Source organism: Gavia stellata, chromosome 3 (genome assembly GCF_030936135.1).
Source record: "Gavia stellata isolate bGavSte3 chromosome 3, bGavSte3.hap2, whole genome shotgun sequence".
NCBI lineage: Eukaryota > Metazoa > Chordata > Aves > Gaviiformes > Gaviidae > Gavia > Gavia stellata.
This window is the reverse complement of record NC_082596.1, coordinates 85,487,554-85,514,339: the sequence shown is the minus strand read 5'-3', so window position 1 is coordinate 85,514,339 and position 26,786 is coordinate 85,487,554. Positions and strand designations below refer to the sequence as shown.

The 26,786-nt window shown below is 37.4% G+C and overlaps 1 protein-coding gene across 2 annotated transcripts in view; it reads left to right on the top strand.

Annotated features, from left to right (window-relative positions):
* Window positions 1-26,786, top strand: part of CDH12 (cadherin 12) — a 155,193-nt gene that overhangs the window by 59,295 nt on the left and 69,112 nt on the right. The window contains exon 3 of one of the 2 annotated variants that reach the window (XM_009821563.2): window positions 21,083-21,202. The exons of the other annotated variant lie outside the window; for it this stretch is intronic. Coding sequence (XP_009819865.2) covers window positions 21,083-21,202 — 120 coding nt within the window. The remainder of the gene's footprint in view (window positions 1-21,082; window positions 21,203-26,786) is intronic. 2 annotated transcript variants of the gene reach the window in all.

Sequence of the window (26,786 nt, the reverse complement as noted above, 5' to 3'; positions counted from 1 at the left end):
TGCAGTGGTTGTTAAGCTGTGGTATAAGACAATGTTAAGAAACTAGTATGGACATGAAAAGTAGTTTAACCAAAGCAGTGTGCTCTCTGCCTGGGGTAGTTTATGTTGGTATTGTGGCTTTTCTGCTTTTGCAAACTAACCAAGCTCTCGTTCATCTCAATGCAGCATGACATTAAGCTGTATAGACCTAACTAGGTAATTTTAGATGGCTTAATTCAGGGATAGAGGAGGTTGTGGTACCAATGCATGGAATTTGTCAGCATCACTGCTTCCACCGTTACTTCTACTGTTGGTGGGGATTATACTCCTAGGGTTTGGGGTTTGGGCCTTTTTAGTGTTTTAATTGACCTTTCATGCTTCTGCTCTGAGAGTATTTAGTACCTTCCACAAATTACAATAATGAAAACTTAGAAACCAGCATGGTCTTTATAAATGTAATTATACCTAAACACAATTTTCCCTTTGTCTTTTAAATGAAACCGACAAAACATGTACATGTCGCTGATCTGAAATGAATGTTAGCTCACAAAATCAGAGGAAGGAGAAGAGAATATTCACATTCAGCCTCAGTTATGTCTGTATTATTAAATTATCTCTGCTAGTCTGCCTATTATTTTGTGCTCTGAGTCCTTTCTTTTCCTGCCCTTGCTCTCATTCTTATCTTCTTTCCCTAAGAATAAGAAGTTATTTATCTTACTAAACGGTAATTAGTGACTTCAGTGGCGCTGCATGTATGTAACTGAGAACAGAATTTTGTCTGAAGAATTTTTAAAATCAAATGTGTAATAATAAAAGGAAAATGAAGTGGCATATGGTTTTTAATATAATAACCTAAAAATTCAAGGAATCAAAAGCAAGCTTTCTGGAACAAAATTCTTTCTCAGAACATGAAGTAATCAGAGAAAAGGGATACAACACGTCATGTTTGGTAGATTGTCCTTTTTAATTTGATAAAATTCAGATATAGACAGATTATAGAGAAAATAAAGTCACGTGTAGGAGTGAAGTATCTTTAAATTTAATATAAAATTAGACTCAGACTCCTAAAATTGCTTCTTTTTCTTAAATTAAACCTTAAAACACATTCATCATATAACTGTTTTTAATGCAGTATTTAAGTTGTACAATACTTGCTTTATTGGTTAATGACAGCAGAGGGCTGGGAAGAAAGGAAAGACCTGCACATTTAGTTCCTGGATAACATCTGAGGAGGGTTTATTTAGTTAGCTCTTTTGCAGGTAGCCAGATGCTTTATATGTCCTGCAAGTTGAATTCCTGTATTGCTCGGGAGGCCAGTGCAGGTGTCACCCGATAAAGCACACACAGAAACAGCAGCCGACACAAACTGCAGACAAAATCGGGCAGCGGGTGCAGCAGATTGCAGACCATGACTACTTGTCACTCTTTATGCTGTTGTCTGAAGCAGCTGCCATTTTTCTGTTCCCAGAGTGGCTCTGAAATAAGGTGCTAATAGCTACCTGTCTGCAGTCCCAAAGCTTTATCCCTAGGAAGTGAATATGAGTAATTGGGAATTAGATCTAGGTACATACTGAAAAGGAGGGACAAAAGGCTTCCCAGTCTTTCCGCAGTCCTGCTATCTCTTACGGTGTCTTTTCTTTTTCCTGTGGTAAAAAGAGATGGAAGCGTGTCGTTAAATATACTTACATGAAGGTGCGATTTTGTAAGTCTCTTTCATATGCCATATGGTGGCATACCTGTAGCTTGCCAAAGATAAATCAATAGCTTTCTCTTCTGTGTGCCAAGCAAAATAAAGCAAATGGGCCAACAATCAATTGTGGAGATAACTGCATGGGCTTTGGCTTTACCAAACCCTGAGCCCAGAGAAACCACAATAGCTTACCTAGAACAGAACCTCTGACTTCATATTTGGTGAAGAGGGATTGCTTCTGTAGCAGATATCAATTATTAAACAATACCTATGAATAAGAATTTGAGAGCTTTCATGGACCAAAGTCTGTATCCTGCTAGGAGAATGGTACTATCTGGTGGATCTTCTCTTTGGAAAATTTCTAATGGGAATTGTAACCATAATTTAGAGGCTGTTCCTATACCATAAAACTGCATATTTTGTAAGAAGTGCTAAAAATTAAATGAAGAGAAGAAAGGTAAGAGTGTCACAATTGTCCATTGTGGAAGCTTACAGTTATTTCTTGCACAATAAATGCAGTGTGAATATTTAAGAGAACAAATAAAATTACTTAGAAACTAAGACAGCTTATTAAGTATTTACTTGAACTATCTGTTCAGAGCTATGAGCGGCTAGTAAAGAAATGATTCTATAATTCCATGAAATAAAGTTTTCTGACCACAGTAATGGAGTACAAGAAATCAAAATAATATATAAACTTGGGGTTATTTTTGGATACAAGTGCCCTCATTTACTTTCATTACAGCACAACTCAGTTGATTTTGGGACTTCCGTAATAGTAATTTTTGATTTTCGAATATGATGACAGTCATTGCTAAATGCGTTCTGTAGGCTACCAGTGGCATGGAAGGTAACCAGTCAGTAGCTCCCCCGCAGATAACAGAGGTGACTGTATCCACAGCGGTCTTTGAAAACAGCATATTCTGGCACCTTTTGCCCATCATACTTGCCCTGCAACATTGCACTACCTGTACCTTATCAGGTAACTGGATGAACTGGATACACTCCCAGAGCTCATTTCTGCCTAAAAAACATGTAGTCCATATGACAACTTGCTAGTGCATGGTGGCCCATGAGAAGAAAGTTTGGGAAACATTAATTTACGGAAATTAACATCAATATCATCTGCATTATATTGTAGAGGAAAATATTCCAGAAGACTTTTCCAAAAATTTGTGTTTATCCTAAATAAACAAATGGTATTCTAGGCAATGTAAAAAAATAAGAATAGCCAAGCAAGATTTTTCTTTGTGTCACCACAACAGCAACTGATGTGTGCTTATGAGTTTTCAGTTAGAAAATACTTAGAATTACTTAAGGACAGTAATTTGCAGCTGCAAAATTCAGTCACTGTTGGGAGCCCCAATAGTCTCAAGCATGTAATAGAAACATATTGAAAGCGACAAAAGAAAATTAATTAGACATTTTTACATAATGGTCAAAGACTGCATTCCCTCATTCAATGCAGCCTTCAAATGCCTACTGAATTTTAAGAAAACCAGACTGTATTCTGCATTGTATTTAGTTTCTGTAACAAAGAAATTAATGAGCCTGTTTTCTCCGGTGTCTTCCTATAAATTTGTCCTCAACTATCCCCCATTCACGTGAATTATTATTAATTTCCCTTTTTTTACTTTCTATGATAAAAAAGCATAGAGGCCCATAGAGAAAGTGACAATAATAAATTAAAAAACAATTAGAAGTAGCCTGACACTGCTGAGCTTTCTCATTAAAATTCCATATTGTTTAGCTAGTTTTGACGTACACTCATTTTTGCCAGCCTCTTGACATGAAGTCTGTTGTTGGCACTAGATGCAATGGGGCCAGAAAAAAAGCTAGTTGTGGAGCAATGTCAATCATTTGATACACAATGCATTTCCAGAAACCACAATCTCACTTTTATTCATCCCATAATTAATTAAAAAGATTGGAATGTGTCAAAAAGATATTTCTAATATCACTATAAAATAAAATTAAAAGGAAGATGAGAACAAGAGAAGTAGGCTGATTGGAGTCAAAGGATGAAAAATGTCTGAGCAGCTGAATGTCAGCTGCATCCAGAAGCACTGGTTTACTGGGAAGGAGACAGACTATAGAAGAGCTTTTTTTTCTGTAGAGAGAAATCTACAGAAAACAGAAGCTGCTTCAGGAACATTTTATCAAGTAGGGCTTGGGCAAGGTTTGAGCGTGGAAGTCCCAGAGGAGAAAGAGGCAGGTGGAAAAGAGAGATGGTTGCAGAAGAACAGGTGCAGCAGGGCACGTGGCAGGAGAAATGAGGAGGATAAGCGAATGTAGTAGGTAAACATGGGAGAGCACAGATTAAATTGGCTGAATTTGGAGCAGAAACCCATTTTGCTCTGTGTGACTCCCCAGCTGGAGTCTATGGGAATGGGAATGGGAATACGTCAGCTGAAGATTTAGGCCTCTGGAAATTGCAAAAGGTATGAGTCTTCTCAGCAGTCAAGAAGACCTGCAATCAGTCTAGGTAAGGTATCGCTGTTCTCTAAAGAGGAGAGAATACTTTTAGTAGCTGGATGGAAGACTTGGCATTTTTACTGTTTTGGGTTTGGTTTGCTATTAAACAGTAACTTGTCTTATGACCAGAAGCCTTAATAAGTTTGAGAGGAAAATTGAGAAATTACTGCATTCGGATGCTGGAAGTTTTAAAACTTCTTCCTGCAGCTGCAATATGTGCTTGCAAATGCACATGCTCCACTTCATCTAAAAGGTTCCAGAGCTTTAAAAAAAAAGAAAGAACAGACTTACTCTGCTGCAGGAATAAGGGACTGTCCAGCTGAACTACAGTATGATTCTATCTAACATTCAGAATGATCTCATTTGCTATAGGTCTCTAGTAGTTAAAAAAACCAAAAATGAATGCTAAAAAACAACTGCTGTCTTATGCCTGAGGCTTGTTACTAATTTTATCACACTGTTGAATAATTTGGATCTTATTTCAGGGATCAGTTAAGTTGACAAATGTGATTGTGGCTCCTGGGGAAGAAAACAATGTTAAAAATGCTTGGATTTAAGACATAAATAATAATTTATTAAAGGGGTTATTTTTTTGTCTCCTCTGGTATCTGTGATACTGTTACAGGTTCCGCTACATTTCTAAAAACCTTAAACAGTGGTCTGAGTCAGTTTCAACTGAATTTAGTAAAAGAACGCTGACTGCCATGTTTTTGGATGTGCTAAAAGTCTACAAGCTGATCTAGTAAGTTAGAGAAATTATTGCTGTAAAGAGAAAACAGACATAAAATCTTAAATGCTTCAGAATCCAAACAGATTTTTTTTAAAAAATATGTTTGATGTTTAATGTTACTTCTCAAAGGCATACCACTTTGCAAAAGGGACCAAAATATTTTTGAAATTGGATTTCTTGTATATGTTAATAATGAGATGTATCTGTGACAGATGACAAGAGGTTTTTTATTTTAAGAGATCCTGGAGAGTTCAATCATGTATTTTGGATACAGACTGCATTGTCTGCATAGTTAATAATTTGAAGAAAAGAATGGTTGCAAAATCATGCAAGCAACATTTTGAGTCAATATTTCCATGAGAAAGGCTGCTCAACATCAGTCAATAGTTCACAAAATCAACTTTGAAAATTTTAATTTTAACCTTATTTCTCTTGATAAGTATCAACAAGACAGGAAACATCTGGTTTTATCTAGAGTGGTAGAGCTAGCTCATAGAATCATAGAATCATAGAATTGTTTAGGTTGGAAGAGACCTTTAAGATCATCAAGTCCAACCGTTAACCTAACACTGCCAAGTCCACCACTAACCCATGTCCCTAAGTGCCTCATCCACACATACCTCCAGGGATGGTGACTCAACCACCGCCCTGGGCAGCCTGTTCCAATGTTTGATAACCCTCTCAGTGAAGAAATTTTTCCTAATATCCAATCTAAACCTCCCCCGACGCAACTTGCAGCCATTTCCTCTTGTTCTGTCGCTAGTCACTTGGGAGAAGAGACCAGCACCCACCTCTCTACAACCTCCTTTCAGGTGGTTGTAGAGAGCGATAAGGTCTCCCCTGAGCCTCTTCTTCTCCAGCCTAACTTTTCTGTTTCGCTGCTGGCAGTGGTCTTATTCCACCTATTGTAGGTAAATGGCTGTCTTTCAAGCTCACTTATTAATACGGTTCCATGTTGCTGAAAACACTTAGATTTTCATTGATCAGGACGCTTATACGGAAGAAACTGAGAAGGAGAAAATGAAAGAAAGAGTGACATTGCATAAAAGTCAGGAAGCTGTCTTAGAAAAAAGGCAGGTAACCTTGTGAATAATTAAATAAATGAAATGTAAAAGTTTATATGCAGTCACACATATGAATTTTTCCAGACATGTGGGCAGTACAAACTTGATCTTCCTTAGGCCAAAAAAGGCAGCTGAATTGAGAACTCCCACGTGTCACTTCCACTCCTCAAGCCATCCTGGAAACAAAAGCTTTCTTGCTCTTGCCTGTTTACTGTGCTCAAAACTGAAATATTTTGCATGTATTGGAATGCTTGAAATTAACTTAAAATAATGGGTTTTGTTTGTTTGTTCCAAAAGCCACACTTAATCTTTTAGTTTTTAACAAGACAAACAAACAAAAAGAGAACTAGGCTTTTGCACAGCCATAAGTTACAAGATGCCTTCTAAAATATCATAAAGTATTGTCCCAAATAAACAATATTTTGTAATTCTGTCAGCTCTTGAGATTGTTATTGACTGCTTCTTGACTGTAGTCCATACTTCTTTCTAAGGTATGACTTTAAGGAATTTGAAGAATGCGATATACTGCTTTATGTGCCTTAGATTGGGATAGTCTGGTGTTCTGCCCAATGCTATATTTCCATATTATGTATATTATTATGTCATGATCAGTGATATAATAGAAGACCTCTCTATTATCATCACACTACGGAGCACCAAAAATCACCAAGCATTGAACTGTCTTAGAACAGCATCTCCATTTTATCATGGAGAATCTAAGAAACAGGGAAATACTTTGTTGAGCAAGTCTGGTATAGAAGTAAGAACAGGAAAAGATCTCCCTCTTCCAATCTTCTGCTTCAGTCACTGTCTTTCCTGACGCTCAGAAAAACTCTGCCTGAAGTATCTTGAAACGGAGACATGCTTAGTAAGGCGGAAAAGAGTGAAAAGCATGTTTCTGTGACCTTTTGGCAAAGAACGTCCTCCTAGTTATGCCTGGGAAGCGCATTCGTCCAGTGAAACACTGATATTTTCTTTGGCTCACTGGGCTTTTCTTAAGAAAACTGGTTGTAAGTCCCTAGTCTGGCAGCACACAGTCCAGAAATTTGCCTGCTGAGAAGGACGCTTGAGGTTTTGTTTAATAATACTGTATTGTCAAGGCATTATACTGATCCAAATTGTGAAGTAAATATAAAATTGGATTTACTGTTCAGATCAATAACAAATCAGGCTGGTACACTAGAGAGTTGTAATATGATTTTAGAAAAAAACAGAATGCAGACACGTGAAAAGAAGCGAATTGTCACACTAATATAAGATATTTGAGACAGGAGAGTCACACTCATAGCTAATTTTAAGTGGATATTTTTAAAACTTCCATATGTTTAATATGACCTTGTAGTTTGAATTTCTGCTCTCTCCTAATCACTAAAATATTCTATTTTCAGTGCTATGAAATTGGCTAAATATGCATATATTATATATGAATATACTACATATTTACTGTAACATTTTCTGTCTTCAGTTAAAACTTTATAGATTTTTGCTAATTAATGTGCAACTGTTCCTTATGTGAAATAATAATTATACCTATGTATTGTTACGGTTGTATATAAAGGCTCTGAATAGGCTTGGAGAAGTGTTACTCCTGTTGCTGTATAGAGTGCTACCTACATCATACTAGACAGTAATATGATGCAATAGAAACAGATTTGTGTGATGAAACAGTGAGTGCTGAGAACTTGGCATCCAGAGTATATCAACTCTCATGTTTTCAAATAAACTCTCATCTGGCCCCTTGGACTGAACACCTACCTATTAACGGCTGTGTTGCATCAACTGCACACCTACAGCATACCTTCCAGCTTAGCTTCACCCTAAAATAATTCAGTTTGCACACTTGAAGAGTGCTTCACATATTAACCAGAGCATAGTAAGTGGGAACAATTGAAATATTTGCTTCAGAAGTGCAGTCTCCTGAACCAAATTAAAACGCTAACACAGAGGCACTTCCGTCGTAGCCACAAGGGCAAGGACATAGTAATAATCCAAGGGGAGGTGTCTCTGTTTGTACAATGCATGGAATCGCAAAGCTAGGGTTAGAAGGGATCTCAAATTCACTTAATGCATTCCATGAGGATCAATCACATATATGTCATTCCTAATGAATGTCTAATCTGTTCTCAAGAACTACCAAAGATAGTGACACCACAATTCCTCTAGTAAAAAAAAAAAAAAAAAAAAAAAAATCATGTGCTTACCGTTAGCACTAGGGTTCTGTTTGAAGACTGACCACTCTTAACCTGAATGCCTGCACTGTTTTCTGTTGCCAGCTAGCTGTTCCACCTCTCTCTCAGGAGTTTCTGCTGCAAAGATGATTCAGCTGCTTGTGCAAAGTCCACTAAACTGCTGTGAATTATCAAGGAAATCTGAAGTTGACCTCAGTTTCTACCTTTATAAGTGGCTGGGTCATACCTACAATAGGGATTGGATTTCTGAGAGGGAACAGAAAACCCAGCTGAGAAGAAGAGCCACTACAGTCAGCCCTGTGCAACCTGTCTCTGTTCATCCTTGAAGAACCTCTGTCTCCTTTGCTCTATGTTCAGTTCATTACTCCTTACCCTGTTCCTGTAGAAAGGGAAATTAGGTCATTAGCTTTGTGTTAGGAAGGCCCAACTATTGTGGTAAAAGGTAAGAGATGTTTGGAAGGGGTATGATGGCTTGTGTTTCAGGGTTTAAACCAACCATTCCTAGGAATCATACCAAGACTTACATAGGACCATGTTATCCTGAGTGTTTTCAAATGATGGATTTCTTCTACATTTCTTTCCGAAATACTATTTGTGATGGAGGCTGAGCCCGATGTCACTTGGAGTAGGAATGCCTCTTTTACTGTTTTTCTTAGTCTTGCAAATGAGTTTGCATGAGGGAAACCTTTTGTAGGGCCTGAGGACATCCATGTCATGCCAAGTTCTGAAGCCCCTATAATCAGACCCCTAACATGAGTGTGTGGGGCTACTGTCCCCTATCACCACTGAAGGTTAGTGTATTTGGATGTTGATGTAGGAAGCTATGTAGAATAGTATAGAAATTATGAATTAAGTCACTGAATCGATCAGATGACTTTTTAAATTTTAATGCAAATATATAGAGTAAAATTCTATGGATTCTTCAGTCCTTTGATCTTGAAGTAATAGGAATGTCTTCAAAGCAATATTCTGATTAAATAATTAAAGAAAAATTGGCACGTTTCACAGAATACCACATTGCATACTAGATTGTGTAGAAGTAAGTCACTGTTGTGTTCTGAGGTTATTTTTTCATGTTATCATGTCTCTGCCTAATCCAAGTTTGCCCTCAGGAGATTTGCAGATTTTAAGTAGGAGAAAATACCTAAAGGTAAATACAAAAAAAAATTAAGGAGAAGAATGTTCATGAAGACTTCTTTACATCCTTCTTAAGAGATTTAGCTAAAACACTTTAAGTAGGTAGGAAGGTATGTGATGCAGGCAAAACAAACTTTAAAAGTGCTCATTCATCAACCTCTCCAAATCTCTTTTCTTTGAAATGTCACCACATTAGTATGAACTTTGGTTACCAAAATTTGATCCTAAATGCATGACTCTATTAAAATATAACTGGCCAAAAGGTCCTGGTAAACTTCTTCCTGTTATTCAAAACTAAAAAGATATTTTCACCAAATTCTGGTGTAGAAATGAACTTTATTCAGGTAAAGATGCCTGGGTGAACATAGAATTAAATTATTTCTAACCAGGTCCAACATGTGGTAAAAATAAATGAAACAAACCAGCCTCCATATACCATCTGAACATCTAGAGAATCAAACCAAAGTCCCTTCAACTGACATTCAGTATGAATGACATTTATTTCACACTAATTTTTTCTTGTGTCCCATGTAAAGCTCAAGTTTTCTTATTACTACGTTCTGAATAAATCATTTGACATTTGAAGATTTAATGTGTGAAACTCCACCTCATGAAAACTTCAAACAGTAAATAATGGAAGTACATTATGACATGCTTTCTCCTGAATTCTTTGTGTGATGTCCACCATTCTAGGCATATATTTTGATGGGGGGGAGGGGTGTCACAATTTTGAGACTTTTGCCACACCTTAAGAGTCTCCAGGAGCTCTTCCATGAGAAAACTGAATGTAATTTCCTGGATTCCTTAAAAATGCTTCTTTTCCTGGTACTCTTTCATCTGGCACTAGAAGGATGGTATGTTGTTGAAAGGCATGCAGCTGATATTAACAAGTGCTGTATAGCTAAACGTCATGACAACCATCACGTTGCATTAGCATTCAAAAGCTAGGAATCAGTTCCAGTATATCACTTTCCTCACTCAAACTGAGCTTAATACTTAGCCTTTTCTTTGAACATTTGCATCTGAAAAATATTTTGATCACACTGAAAACACTTTACAGATTAATAAATGAATAGTAACCCCTTGTGCTATTATTCTGGAATTGACTCTTTTTTCCTCAAACCCTTAAGATTTCAGTGCAGCAGGTATGGCTAACATCTATTATTTCACAGTTCCATTGAAGAAAATATTTACTTCCCAGGGCACATCTAATTTCAGACAGTGTTTTTGGCAAAGTCCTCTGGTTCAGAAATAGCAACAGAAAAGTTCTTTCTTCTAATACAGCTTACACCACCTCCCTGAAAATCATCAACTAAACCAACAAAAGCATGCTTTTCTCAGCACAGAGACATCTACAGAAGGGGTTTTGCCAGCATAGCTATTGGGATTAGAGGGTGTACTGGTTATTTTTATCTTCCACATCCTAGCCATGATGGGTATACTGGCAAAATTAAATCACTGTTGAGTCATGGCCTAAAAAGTTATCAAGTTGTCAAGATGATAAAAGCAAAAGTCAAAGCTAAGTTTTTCTATTTGCTAGATTTCATATACGTGAGAGGATCTTCTGTCACATTGGTAAGAGGAAAACAATCCAGAGACTTGAAAACAGAAAGGAAAAATCACTCTTAAGATGTATTTCTCAAACAAATGGATATTAAGCTTAGTGTTTGCTAATTGGTTCTTGGGCTGCTCTCCTTGTGCATTATTTCCAGCAGTTACTTTACTAGGCTACTCCTTTATGCGCATATTGGGTATAGACTATTAGCTGCTATTTCAAGCTCCTTGTTTTCTTCAGAAGTGCAACCTCTGTAAACATTATCACAGCCTGGGGACTGTGTAAGCAGCTGGATGTCTTTATAAATAAATAAATAGCCTAAATGAATAAAAATAAATAAATTAAATAAATATTCACTGCTAACAGAGTCATTATTAGCTTAGCCAGATTGTGTGCCCTTAGTGGCTTAACTCTGGCCGACCCAAACAGATGAGGGTAGGAAAAAAAAGGGAAAAGAAAATAATTGCTTTGCTGATTTCCAAGCTAAATAATTATCTAAAAAACCCACAGCAGTAGGTTTCCCCTGTTTACCCTCATCATCCATGAGGGAGACAGTGATGGCCAGGAGAAAGGGACCTGTTAATTAGTTAGCAAGAAAGACTTTGAGAGACAAAAACATTGTGGGTAATAAAATGTGCTGACTCTTTCTGAAACCTTGGTTCTACTTTATAAAGCATTTACGGCGTAAGGAAGACTAAACAAAAAAAATCTTTCTTCTTCACAGTGCCATGTCTTCCAATTTGCCAGGAAAAATACTCAACGCTTAAAGCACTGTTTTCCAGATGAAATCAGAGTGTGCATGTGGTTCAGCTTAACAAAGCCAGCTTCCATACTCCCTGGATTTTTGCCACTGCAAATCAAATTTTATTCTGGAGATACTAGAAATACGTTTGCTTATGTACTAAATGCTGAGACTTGCAACAGCTGGTTTTAGCTACCAGCACAGCAAAAGTATTAGCAAAAAGCTGCCATTCTTCATCAATTACAACAGGGAATAGCAGTATTGCTCCTGTGGACATGGCTGCTTCTGACAGCTGAAAGAAAAATAAATTTATGTTCAGCGTGATGTCTGGAATGCAAAACAGGACAAAAGTGTGCTTCCCTGATTGTGTCTAGTATTCAAGATACTGATAGAGCCAGCAAGCTTGTGTTATTATCAGGGCTGCACAGCCACAAATACATAAACTGGAAATGGTTTTTTCCAAGTAAAATATGCCTTCCTCACATTACTTTAGCAGGAGTCAGCTTCAGGAGTATATCTTCAAAACATATTATTGGTAATTTCTTCTATAAAAGATAAGCCTCAAAAGGGCAATGTCAGCATCTCTCTTTAACAGAGGCACATGTTCTCCCAGTACCAGAGCTTTGCTAAACCTGCCAGTGGCAGGTCGGGGGAGTATTTATTGAGACAGGGGATCTCCTGATCTGAATTGCAATGCAGTGCTGCAGTGAGTCATAAATTAACTTTTTCTTTTTTTCTTTTCCCCCCAAAAAAAAGAAAACACAAGCAAGGTAGATGTTGATTAGGTCTTTACGTGAATTCTGAAAAGAGGATAGACATTCGGGTTGCCAAGGTGCTATTCTGGGAACTGTTTAGGAATAACAAAGTAGTGAGTTTCTATGCCAGCAGGTATGCCCCTCCTTCCTCCCACCCATATAAAAAATGTTTGCACGATCATCTGATTTCTTTCAAAAGTACTAGGCACTAACAACTCCGAGCAGAGTGACAAAATCATACATGTGGTAGGGGAGAGATTGTACAGCAAGATGATGACAGCTCTTCTAACTCTACAAGAAAACCACGTTGGGGAAAAACAAAAGAAAAAAAAATAAAGCTTATGGCAGAAGATCTGCTGTTCAATCTTTAATCACCATGAGTAGATGCAACTACATTGATAGTCCATTACAAAAAGTAAATTCTATGAAAATGCACATATGATGTCTCTTATTCATTTCCTACTAACAAAAGGCAGGGGAAAAAGTGAACAAGACAAATGGTAAAATCGGAGCCCTGGACTTCAAAAGAGGAGACTTGAGCTTGTTCAGGAATCTGCTTGGCAGGATCCCATGGGAGCATCTGAAGAGGTTGTGGGACCTCTGTCACTGGAGATATTCAAAATTTGGCTGGACAAGGGCCTGGGCAACCTGCTCTGACTGAACCTCTGATCTACACAGAGGGGAGAGAGGCTCCAGCCAGAGCCTGTGGAACACTTACAATGTGCTGAAGTCCTGCTCTCACTTGCAGTATTCCTTCCCTTCTCAATTACCCCCAAACCTTACTGCTTCCATCCAGCCCTCTCTTGCCTCTTCAAAGCCTCAAAGCAGGTCCCCCTCACTTTCTGTGGAAAATAATGCACTGCCACTTCTTAACTGAATTTTGGCTTTTATTACTAAAGTTAATGGGATTTGCAGGCCTAGTGAAAGCTGATCTTAATGAGAAAAGACTTGACATATTGCCACCTCCTTTTTTCTTTGTCTTTGCAATTCTATTGACTATACACTATTTTTGCAGGAATCATATCTAAGTAAGTCCATTGTTTTATTCTCCTAGCCTTGAATCCTCTCATTTTCCTCTACAATGAAATAACCAATTTATCTAGTCCCAGCTGAGTTTCGTGAATTCTTGGCCATGCCATTCAGTTCAACGGACTAAACATACGAAATTAAGATTTCCTGCTTGGTTTTTTTGGAAGCCAACAATAGCTCCACAGCTAGCAAGATACCCCACCTACACTTTGGTGATGGCAAAACTTATTTCCAGGCTGAAAGAGTACAAGAGGTCAATATTTTAGTCTTTTATAAGAAAGAATAAAGGCAAAAAATCAATAAATTAAATGCTCCGTTTTGATATTGGGGATAGTCTGAATTCTGGAGTAATTTTTGTAACAAATTTTGACTGGTTATTCTAAGAAATTTGAAAATATCAAACTGGGTGTATTAGAAAATTTTGAAATTTCTTTCCAGTACTTTTTGATGGGAATATATTTAATCAATACTGCTCTTCTTTCAGAGATTCTTTTGATTTTGGCAAAGTAGCATTTTTACTAATGAAAGACTCTCAGACAAAAATGGTAATAGTTCTAGAAGTCAAATCCTTATTTCATAAACATTCTCATTATGGTATAAACTCAGGCTTCCTATAGTTCCCTCCAGTCATTCTAATACAAACTACAAGGCTTTCTTAGTGCTATTTTAGTCAGTTTGGCCAATGAGTTAGAGATCTTGGGCCCCATTCTATTTGCAGTTATTGCTGGATTGCCTTTGGACTTCAGCCAGAGTAAAATTTAGTCCAGTATGCTTGCTGTGATTAAAACAACTATTTACAATATGTTAGTCCTCAATATTGTCTGTATTATTTTAAAGAAAATATAATCTTAATTAAAATTCCATACCATGTCCTTGAGCCGTGTGAATGGTTTAGCATTATTTTTCTTTTCTTTCTAAAACATGAATAACTACTTAAGCACATCATTCCATTCTTCTGCATTTTATAATGCCTTACATGAAATATTTGTTTATTGCACATCAAAAATTAAAAATATAAGTCATTTTAAATACTGATTACAATATATTTCCAAACAACAAAAAATGCTATATTTCTTTGTTCATTTAATCACTCCATATAGTAATGTAAGTACATATTTTAATTGAAATGTCATGGGCTATAGTAAATGTGATCCTTCATCACTACCTTTGTGCATTGAAGATTTACAGCTGTAGTGCTCTGTATTATTGCCTGGAAAAAAATAATAATTAGAATTTAGGGTCTACTTTTAAAAGTATATTGGTTTTAAGCTTTGCAATAAAATAAAAAGCTTGTTAGATACAGTGGGCAATGCTTGATAAATCTGAAAGGATAAGAAACCAATTTCAGAAAACCTGTTTAGAACATTAGGTATGTATTTAAGTTAGTAAATGGCTGTAGGCACATTAAAAAACATGCCTGACCTCTTGTAAAAATATGCGCTTTACATATTATGTGTTTGTTGTAAAAGATCTGACAGATGAATTAATACAGTTGAAACTTATATCACTGTGAAGTGCATTATTTTTCATATTCAGTGCCTGCTATTTATCAGGCTAAAATATGACTTTGAATGTTTGCCTTAATAAAACTTAGTTTATAAATCAGCGTTTCTTCTTTCTTTTGTGCAATAAGGTTGAATTACCTGGAGCATGTACCTAAGAATATCTAAACTAATATTAGACAACTAAGAACTGGTCATCAGGCACCTAGGTCAACAGCAGAATTTTCAGGCAGGCTGATGGCCACTGTCATCTTCTTTCACCTTGCAACATCACATTTTTGCATGAGAACTTAGACATAGATATGGATTCAGCTGTGGTGTTTCACATGCCTACCTGTGCATCACTGGTACATGCAGACTAGTGCTACCAGGCTCCCTGTGCCCAGATCTTGGCTGCAAAATGAGCTGCAGGTGCCTGGCATGAGTGTAGCTGTCTATGTGGTATAAGTCTAATAGTAGGTGACATGAACTCCACCCTAAGTATCCCCATGAAAGCACTCATTCTGGCTCACACTCTTTCAGCAAATCTTTGTTCATCCACCAATAGCCCCAAATCCTTCTCCACAGGGCTGCTCTCAACCCCTTCATCGCCCAGCCTGTATCCATGTTTGGGATTGCCATGACCCAGGTGCAGGACTGTCGCAGATGAGTGGAATGCACTTCACTCAAAAGAGAGAAGCAGCAATACGTTTCATTGAGATAAAAGAATAATTTGACAGAGTTCAATAAATTCGATGGAATTTGACAAAGTTTAACAGTGGTTTACCAAGGTTCAATAAGTTTGATGGCAAAGTTTACCTTACTAATTACTGCATGGAAGAAACATGCAAAGGAAAAATTGTGTTAGAATCCAGTTAGAATGATTTACACAGAGACCGGAGACACAAAGGGTAAGGAAGACCCTCCTGTTGAGTCACAAAGTTCAGACTGGACCCCCTTGCTTTCTAAACTCCTGATGGAGCTTACATGCGGCCAAGTCCAATCCTAGTCTCAGACTTGGACAACGGTTTATGTCTAATGGAAGAAATTCAAAGAGTAAGGAAGACCCTTTCATTGAATTACGAGGTTCGAGTGGACCCCCTTGCTTTCTAAACTCCTTATGGAGCCTAGATGCAGCTAGGTCGAATGTTAGTCTTAGACTTGGACAACAGTTTATGTCTAATGGAATTATCTATATGAAGTTTATAATTATTAATATTGAGTAGCTACATGGATTAGTATTGTTTCATTAGTAATAGTTCAGTATGCTATCAGTCACTTACTGAGGATCTATTATGAGTAAGGGATCTCTCCACCTTGGGCAAGGAAAGATCTCTTAGTCTTAGATAAGGGACCTCAAACCTTGAGAAGCGTCCTTGCTCAAGGGAAGAGTCACCTGGCATGCAGTCCAGCTGCAACTCAGGGAGAGCTCCAGTTGGGCTCAGCCTGATGGTAATATTTATAGAGTGAAGTAGTTGGCTGCTAGTCTATAGTACAGGCAAGGTAAATGTCTTCGTTTTAGCTCTGGTATCTTGTTCTGTACTTCGGTTATCTTGCATTTTTGGGCTTTGAAACCATCCTTCGAAATATTTTTCCGAGGCACCTTCACTCCCTTGTGTGTGAGCCAGGACTTTCCAGCTCGCAGGTTCACCACAGGGTGTGAGGCCTATTGCTCCTTAGTCAGCCTGAACCAAAGTATGGCTAGGGGTCAAGTGTATCTGCCACAAGGACCTTACACTTGGCCTTGTTGAACTTCATGAGGTTATCATGGGCCCACCTCTAGCCTGTCAGTTTCTCTCTGGATGGCATCCCTTCCCTCTAGAATATCAGCCACACCACTCAGCTTGGTGTCATCCGCAAACTTGCTGAGTGTGCACTCAATCCCACTGTCCATACCCCTGACAAAAATGTTAAATAATACTTGTTCCAATATGGGCCTCTGAGGGCATCAGTTGTCAGTGGTCTCCACCCAGACGTTGAGCCATTGACTGCAACTCTTTGAGTGTGACCATCCAGCGAATTCCGTACCCACCAAGTGGTCCACCCATCAAATCCATGTCTCTGCATTTTAGAGACAAGGACGTTTTGCGGGACAGTACCAAAATCAATTACAGTTGTTGGATTTGCGGTATTTTTTCTGTTTTATTGCACCTGGAGGAAATATATTTATGAATTCCACTAATTCAGTGTCATTCTGATGTATCTTATTCATTGCATATGACTTTTTGTTGTGGGTTATCTTTTATTGCGGATCTGAATAGAACTTACTTAAATACTCCACCATGTGCATAAAAAGGTAGGCGTAATGAGATAAGATATAAATAGCTTTTTATCTGTTAAATACAGATAAATTTTTCTTCTTGGTCTCTTTTATAACAACAGTAATGAAATGTCATTTAACTGTAAGGAGTGAAAATCAGACTTATTCTAGGTATTTATTTGATAGAGTAAAATAGTGAGTAAATGAGTTGGTATTTTATCTATAATTCTACAACTAAGTGAATAAATCACACTGTTCATATGAAGGTAAAAAGTTCTTAAAGTATATATAATTTTTCCATAAGAAAAAGACTGCAGCACTTTTTGCACAAACTTTACCAGAGGTAAATTTGCCTTCTGAATATGACCTAGCATAGCAAACTAGCATATCTTACAGTCCTCTTCAAAGTACACTGTAATTATTTTTTCCTGAAGTGAGCTTCTAAGGATTAAAAGAAAAGTTCTCATAGTGATAAATACAGGTGCAGAATTGTAACTGAAATGGATAGAAAATAAGCATTACTATTTAACTAACAGCTTAAGTACTTAAGAGGTACAATGCTTTCTTCTTAAATAATTTCCTTAAAGTCAAATCACAGTTGTGATTTATTTTGTCTCATTGCAGCTTCAGTGTATCAGTTAATATTGATTTCAAATCTCAAGATCAGTACAATATTAGGTTTAAGAATTCTTTTTAAAGAGCTGGCATATAGACTTGTATCATGTGTTGTTTTCAATTTGTAAGTGACGTGCAGCAAAGCAAAATTCTTAAAGATGATATATCCTAAAGTCCAAAAGTACTGCAAAAGTATTGATTAGGTAACATGAGATTTTTTCTCACTTCCTGACTTTAGGAGACTTTTAGCTGTCTACATTTGTTACCCAAAGTTAGTCAACGTGGTCAGTAGTAAAAGATGTGATTCGCTTTCTTGAGGTGATGATGGTCAGTGCTCTGTGTGACAGGTGTGCTGTTTCTATCAGATAGTTGGAAAGACCTTCCTTATGGTGTTTGCAAGTTCTCTGTTGATAACCTGTGAGAAGGCAGGTGTTGTGGCTAGCCTTCCAGAAACATTAGATTTTTAAATCCTGACCTTTGGGAGGTCTTCTCAGTGCTCAGTGCTTCAGAAAATAAGTGCACGTACAAAGAAGCTTAACTTTCTGCTCTTGCATTTGTAAATCTTGGTCAGCCTGTCCTGTTCTCTTATGGAGAATGTTGCTCCCTTCAAGATTCAAAGCAAAGGTCTTGGTAACATGATGACACAATTTTGTCAATTCGTACTCAGAAGACAAACTAAAATCATCTCCCTGAAGTAGCAATCAGTGTGGCATCAGAAACATGAGTCCTGGCCCAAAAGGAAACTTGGGAATGTGTGACAGCACTGCCTTTTTTTGACAAAAGTGCAGGCTATTGTCTTAAACCAGTCCTGAAGCAGCACACTTGTCAGCCAGAGCGCTCAGTCACCCAGTTCCAGCTCAGACCTGAGCATTTGGGAATCTGATGCTTTGCTCCACCACTTCAGAGGGGAGCAAAACTCACCAGCCTAAGGTCAGAATGCAGGGGAAGACTGAACAATGTGGTAGGGAGGAAAGAAGGTGGGAACTGTGTTAAAAGGTAGCATTTCTTTTCAGCAGAAAAAGTAGACTGAATTTTTTATGTTGGAAAGATAGTGAGATACTATAGCAATGAAGGAAGAAAATTGTGTGTATACCAGGAAGGGAAGTTGTACTGTACAATGAGTGAACATGACATGTTTTGCCAGTGTAATTGCTCCAGAAGGAGCAAATCTTCCTTTTTCTTCCACAACGGTAAAGGTCCAAAGGTGGCACGTACAGTGAACTTCTGTTTTTTGAGGGAAGAGTGGAAAAAATTTGAAAGTTACCATTTCCTTTTCCGTCTTGGTCACTGGAGTAAAAAACTAAGTTATTGCTGTGGCTCCTTGTATTTCTGGAGCAGAAGACAGGGCTGAAAGCAGGAGATCCTATTACAAAGATATTCCTTATGGATAGGAACAGATGAAAGCCATCAAATGCTCTACAGATATTAGATAACTTCTGCCTGTCATTCCAGTAGGAGAATGTATTCCTCCAGCTGGGCTTGTCTAAGCTGTTTAATGTATAGTCAGTTATGGTTATGTGTTATGTAAAGAAAGGCACAAGTGTTTGAGTAGGCACTGCTCCCACAATTGTTATGCTGAACCTGGACTTTGGTATTCTCTAACACGTACTACTCCTCGTCTTTCACGTCCAGAAAATCAAGAGAGTAACCTCAGGCTTTTAGTTAACTGAATCCATCTCAATGGTTTATTTTCATTCATTTATTAATTTCTAATCTTTTATTTCTTTTAGAAGTTGATTTTAATGAAACTTGCCCTCAGCTTAAAAACATGATCAGCCTATTGACTTTAAAAAGTGATGCCTATTGACTTTAAAAAGCGATTGTTAGTCAAATAACACTTATATTTCTGTGTCTTCTTTAGCAGATAGAAATAATATCTCTTGCAATACCTTTTCATGCTCTATTGTTCAATAAACAACTGTAACAGCAGCAGTCTTGTATGACCTGCCATCATGCAGCAAGTATTTTTACAATGTTAATTCGAAACCCTTCAGCACCACTGTCAGTCCTCAGATGGAGAGATGGTGGGGGACAGGGACTGAAAAAAAAAATCCTCCAAACAGCTACCTTTGCTATGAGTTATTTTTCTGTCTTAAGTCATAGGGCCTTTCACATGCAGCAACTCTTAGTGAGGCACTCTGAGAAATAAATTTCGACAAGTCCATTAAGGTTTATTTTAGATTGTGAATATCCTTTGAAACTTGCCAGTTTTCATTACAGAAAAGGAGCAGTCTTTGCAGTATTCCACGGATATTCTTGAAAAGCACTTGCATATTCCATGGATATTCTTGAAAAAATGTCAGATGACCTCCAAATGCAGAACATTTCTTAAAACAAAAACGGTGGGGATAACCCTCCTCCCTGTGCTGTTTCTCATGTAGGTTGTCTTAACCTCATTCACTCCAAATCAGCATTGCAAATCCCAACATTCATTTGCACAGAAGATTGTAGGAAACTATTAGTTCTTCAAAGCTGATGGGAAAGCCTAATAATGTGGCCATTTGTTTTGCTGAAGAGAAGACTGTAGCTTGAACACTGTTTTCATTATGGGGCAGTGGGGAAATGCAAGTAAATTGCTTAGTGACCAGCAGGAGGGACAAGATATTTCTGCAAGACTATTGCCATTTACGGTGAGTTTTCTCTCTTCATGTTAATTTCTTTGGCTCCGTGGCATTGGTCCCCTTTAAGTCAGAATATAAAGCAAACTGCACTAGGTCTTGTCTATGACCATGGCTGAATATAGAGTATCAAGGGGAAGTTCTTCCACAGTACTTTTGTTTCCTGCTGAGATGTATTGGAAAGGGAAGAATACTCAAGTCTGGATTTTGAAGACAACTGGCTGAACCGAACACCTGATTTCATTCTAGAATGGGAACATGAATTCCACCTTTAGAAAACTGCAGTATAGGTTTTTAAGGTACTTAAAGACTGGTTCACTGGCAGATTCAGGAGTTGCTTGACCAAACAGTTGTTTTAAAGGCAACTCACATATTTTACTTCCACAGTTGTCAACCTTTTCACAAAACTGCGGGACATACTCCTTTTTCAAAATCCAGTATTGTGCTTCCCCAGGCCTCCATCCTATATGTATTGGGTAAAAAGTTTTTGTAAATAATACATGCATTATAAACTGCTTATAAATATCTTCTGATGGTGGGCTGCTTCTCCTTTCCTTCCCATTATGCCTCATCTGTTACCTAGCTGGTTGCTAGCATGGAGCTGAAGAATTGACTGTTTTATTCTTGCCTGTTTTATTCTTGCCTTGTTTCCAATGGAACAAGAATTACAACAGAATCCACTAGCAACATGATTAATGTGTCTGTCATATATCCCTGACCACTGCTCTATACTGAAAATGTGATTACCTGTGTTTCTTTGCAGGTGCATATGTGCTTCAAGTAAAGGCGACAGATGCTGATGATCCCACTTATGGAAACAGTGCTAGAGTGGTTTACAGCATTCTTCAGGGGCAACCATATTTCTCCATTGATCCAAAGACAGGTAAATAGTTTATCAGCAACAGTGGAAGATCTAAACTTTGGGTTTTGATTCATGTGGGCAGTATCAATGAATAAATATGGACTGGATGGATATGGCCAAAAGCCACTAGAGTAACTTTGCACATGATATTGACTAGTTTTTGAATGAATTACAATTGTTGTAGAAACAAAAGAAACATGCCCCTCCAATCAGTCCTGGAATAGCTAAAATATGTATACATTGAACAATTTTTTTTTTTTATGCTTTACCATTTCTCTATAGCTAAAGCTTTATCTGCTACATGTATTCTATTTTTTTTTTTCCTGATGATTGAGTTTTGTACCTTAGGTCTACACTCTTTTTTCGCAGCATTTTTACTTGCTGAACTTGCAGTCCGAAATTCTCTAGCAATGATTGTTTTGCTATATAGAGCTAATTTGAGATTGCAGAACAGCTAATCATCTCCTGCCCTCCTCTTTTCCTGGGGCATAGTATGTTTGTCTGGGGTTACTGGATGTGTAAGCAGAAAAGGATAATATGTTCAAATAGACTGAATTATTTGAGAGGTTGGTAGACATGCTAATTAGGTATCTTGTCCTATATTTCTAAATGTCCTTCTTGGTTCTATATTTAGTAATTCAGTTAAGGAGCCAATAACCTACATGGTGAGTTTCATGCATTGTGTCATCCTGAATGTGTTACAGGGATAGTTGTCCCTATGCCCCTTTCAGCAAATAGTTTCTCCTTCCAGTGATGCTGCACTTAAATGTCAGACTGTGTGTTAAAAGACTTTATCCCTAATCAATCAATAGTTTGGCAGTGAGACCCTCATAAGGCTGTTAGTGCACCATCTCCAATGGGCACATTCCTTTGTCACATGCTCCATTTAGCAGGGGACCGTATTGCAATTTGCAGTGAGCAACTTTACTTTTCAAACTGAAATGGGACTACTTCAAGTGTCTGGGGGAGAAAGGGTATTTACCTTTATACTTATTGTTTTATTTCAATCTTGTAAAGAATGAGGAGGAATTCAATGGCAAGAAAAACCTTTACTGAAGCCACAATTGGAGTTCTAGTACAAGTCTCCCAAGAAAAAAAATTAACGGTTATCAGTACTTGAAGAAGAACTTTTTTTCCCAAGGCACTTTGAGTTGCTGTATCATATGCTCTCATCTGTTACTCAGTAGTTAGTAGTGAGTGGACCATAGGTGCTGGCCTGCACCTACTAACCCTGGAACATCATACAAACCTAGTGTTTCCACATCTGTCTATTAATATCTTTAATTAGTTACTCAGGTGGACCTTGGTGGTAAAAGAATGGACACAGCTGTAAAGGAAGATTCATGAAACAGCTAGCCCAGCACAGTTTAAAATCTTATACCAGAAAAAAAAGCATATAGATTCATACTTCTACAAGCAACAATAAAGTGCTGTACATAGAAAGGTCACAATATGAGAGTTACCTGTGGGTCTAACAATGACTGTAGAGATAAACAGTATGTGAATAATAATGCACAGAATGCTGCTTAATGATTTGCTCTAAAATCCAGAAGTCTTGGGCAACACTACAGATCATCTGGCATTTCACATTCTTTATTTTGTAACTGATGAGATGATACAGTAGTTTTTCACTGCAGTTTTACCACCGGACGCCTGCCTTGAGTGTTTTTGACAGGAAAGGGGAAGAAAGCCATGAGGGTACAAAATGACAGACAAACTCAGAACTGCTGGCAGATGGATAAGCATTTTTTGAGTTGCTCTTTTTGGCTTTTTTTGCCATCTTTTGCATTCTAGTGACAATTCTAAGACATTCCCTTGTAGTTATTTAAAGAACTTAAGAACATCCATACTAGCTCAGACCAAAGGTCCATGCTGCCCTGTATCCAGGGCAATTCCAAAAGTGATGGCCTGCTCAGCTCTAGTGAAGGATAAAAGAAGAAGTGTTGAGTGATGCACCCCCTGAATACTCTTCTAGTCTTCAACAACTTGTTCTTACGAAGTTCCTGCGTGATTAGCAGTGTTCATGTAACTAAAACTCTGAAAGGAATTCTCCTCCATAACTTGTCCACTTCCCAGTAGAGTTGGCTTGTCCAGAAGCAGTATCTGCATGCCCAGTGACTAGAAATTCCAAAGCAAAAGTTTTTTTGCATGAAGAACCAGCTCCTATTGCTTCTTTGAAATGTGACACCTCTTAACTTATTTCATACCTCACACTTACATTGCACAAGACAGTGAGCATTTAATTCCTATTTATTAGCTCCCCATGACCTTATAGACCCATATTCTCCTCCAGTTTCCTCTTTTCTAGATTGAAGACTTCTTTAAACAGAAGTCATTCCATAACACTGATCATCCTTCTCCTCCTTCTCAGGACGAGAAAGTACATACAGTATTCAAGAAGACAGCTCATATGGATGTATAAAATAGCTTAATCATAACACTTTTGTTCTTTATTCCTTTCCAAACAATTCCAACCATTCTGTTTACTTTTTAACTTCCACGACACAAAAGCTGATATGTTTGTGGAAATTTCTATTACTACCTCAAGATCTCATCACAAAGCAGTAATGGTGAAACCACTGACCATAACTTTGCATGTGAAATAAGGATTGTGTTTGGCATGCACATGACTTTACACATACTCCTTTCTCAAATCATTCCTGATAGGTGGTAAACATTTACTCTGATATGAATCTAGTACACAAATAGTTTTTAACCTTTATGCATCTGAATGTCACAGCTGCCCCTTTACTCCTTTTCTCTACTGACCTCCTAATTTTTTGCAGTGCTTTGCTGGAGGTAAGCAAACTATGTGGAAACAGGAGAGTTAGCTTTTATTGCTCTTGCAGGAAGGTTAAATGCATTACAGTCCCTGCTGGAGAGCAGCTGTTGGACTGGCACATTTTAAGGCCTCAAATCTTATATGTGGGGGTTACTTTTTGATGCTATGAAATTACTCTTCTGATTTTAATGTGAGTTTTCTTTAACATAGAGCACTTCTCTTAAGACAGATAATGTCCCTTATCTTTCCTCTGTACATTCTGTTCTGTAACTAAAATGTCCTTTTGACAAACTTCTTTCCACCTAATTTTCTGATGTGTTTATGAGGTCAATATTCTTATTTGTGGCTAGTTGCCTCCAATTTTTTCTTAGACTCAGTATTCTAGTCCATATTCTGACCTCAGTTACATTCTTGAAATCCAAATCGGTGTCAACAGGAGTATTGATGTTAATATTTATTCAGGTGGTTTTTCACAGAACCTGGATTTTCTCTTCCACCTAAATGGGTCATGTCCTGTTGAATTATGGCTCAATAACTTCACAGAGTATATCTTCTGGCCCAGGTCCCATATATACTATTTTCAATTTTCAACAGCCTCATCGAGACCGTACTTTTCTGCACATTTGATATTGATGACATTTGCAATGAAAAAAAATCAAAGTTATTCAGTTCTGGAGCTCAACAATCTATATTGTAAAATCTTAAGGTGGAAGGATTTAAAAACACTCAGAACACCATTATATTTACATAAGGCCTCTACATTGTAATAAGCCTTTCATTTAAAGTTTGGATATTCTTTGTGAAGCTGAAGCTGGAATACCAAATTTTGTAGTACTTTCTTTCCCATGGATTTTTACCTCCATTTTATTTTTCTATTTTTCTGGTTAGATAACTTTAAGTCACCTTTGTCCTGTCCATATGAACTGATGATTTTGGTAGAAATAGTATTTTTCAGGGTTTTTTCTATGCTTTTGAAATAGAGTAGGTAGAAAAGGGAAAATTGCCTATGAACTGCTAGACATGAAAATTATTCTTATTGATTTTTTTTGCTGGAGACAAATTTTTTTTACAGAAAAATATACCGAATGCCCTTATACTTCCAGATAGGAATAAACAGTGGGTGACTGGGAACTTTACTACTAGAGTGACAGCCAATTCTTCATTTTCTGAAGACGATCTGGAATATTTATAACTGAGGAAGCCACTCAGTTGTACCTAAAACAGGTATAACCACCAGGTGAACTGCATCTCCTGCTCACAACCTACTATCTGCCCATTTTCAGTTTTTTCTACTTCCTGTTATTTTGTTTTGCTAGTATAACAAGAGAAGTCTTTAATTCTCGTAGCTCTTTTCTCCTTAGAATGAGCATACCAAGGATGTTGTAAAATACTGTGGAACATATAGTCTCCGCAATGCAAAAATATGGATTAAGAGATTCAAGAGGAAACCTACTAATGTTCATCCTATTTACAAAAAGATTTTTTTATGAAAATCACATTAATATGAGCAAATTTTTACAGTTTTACAATTCAAGATTTCTGTCTGGAACAAACAAAACATTGAACAACACTGACTGTTTCCAAAAGCTCAAAAGGATAGTGTTGCAGTATCTAAATGTTCTTAAGTATTTGCTAGTCATATTCCAGATCTATGCATTACAGTATATGCCACGTTGAGGTAGAAAATAGTAGTTATTATTAATGTTGTCATTATCATTACCAGTGTTACAAGTGGAGAGAAAGGAAATTGTTACACAATTCAATTCAACAGGCATTTTTAATAGGTTCCAGAAATAGCAAATTTAGGTCAAAGTTATTTCTAGACTCTGAACAAGTACTATAAGCTAACGGTTCCTATTCTTACTTATTAACACAGCAGCAGTTAGTTGCTGTAAAGATAAGAATGACCCTTAAAGTTTGTTTCTTATCATTCCAGACCCATTACAATACCAGGGCGAAAAAACTCCTTTTAAACCCAAATGGTTTAATACTAGAAAATAATTTTTTCAAAACCAATAATAACTTAGAGGAGAAGCATGCTTCCAACAGGTTTATTTTTCAATTGTGCATGTTATCTGCACCAGTCTTCACCTAACCATTTTCTGAAACATATGGCTGATGTGCAATGTGATATACACTTATAAAATTTTGACAAAGAAATGCAGTTTCTCCTATACATTTGGTTTCAAGAGAAAGGCTTGAGTCTCCAAAACCTTATAGCTTTTTACAACCCCATCAGCTAATCCTCCGATCAGTAGCACCTCTCTCTTTCTCTCCAAGTCTCCCCTTTATCATTTACATTCTTAACATATCAGAAGGGAGATTACGGCATACCTATTTAGATGTCAGCTATACAAAATCACTGAAGATTGAGTAATTTGGGTAACATCTTACCATGGCTTTTTAATTACCTTTCTTTAAGGAAACTCCTAAAGTTTTCACTGCATCTATGTGCTATATCAAGAAAACTTTCTCAAGCAAAGGAGAGTCTTCTAATAAAGACTGCCTTTTGTACAGAAGGAATATTGTCTTGGCCTACAGTAGCTTAACTGTGTTGGCAAGTGACTGGTTGGAAACAATTGAAGATGCAGTCTTTGTAATGCATTGCCACCTCTTTCTACATTGCCTTACTCTGCACAATGTTCTTCCGTCTGGACGTGGCAAACCTATGCTCATGCCATTCACATACTGAAAATGCACCATTCTCTTCCAGACATTCATGTCCTGATTGAAAAGACACAGCAGTCATTTTGAATGGTTTAATAGCTGACTAGCACTCTTTTGAAAAGCCCAAGTGATTTGCGTGTTCCTGTGTGAACTCCT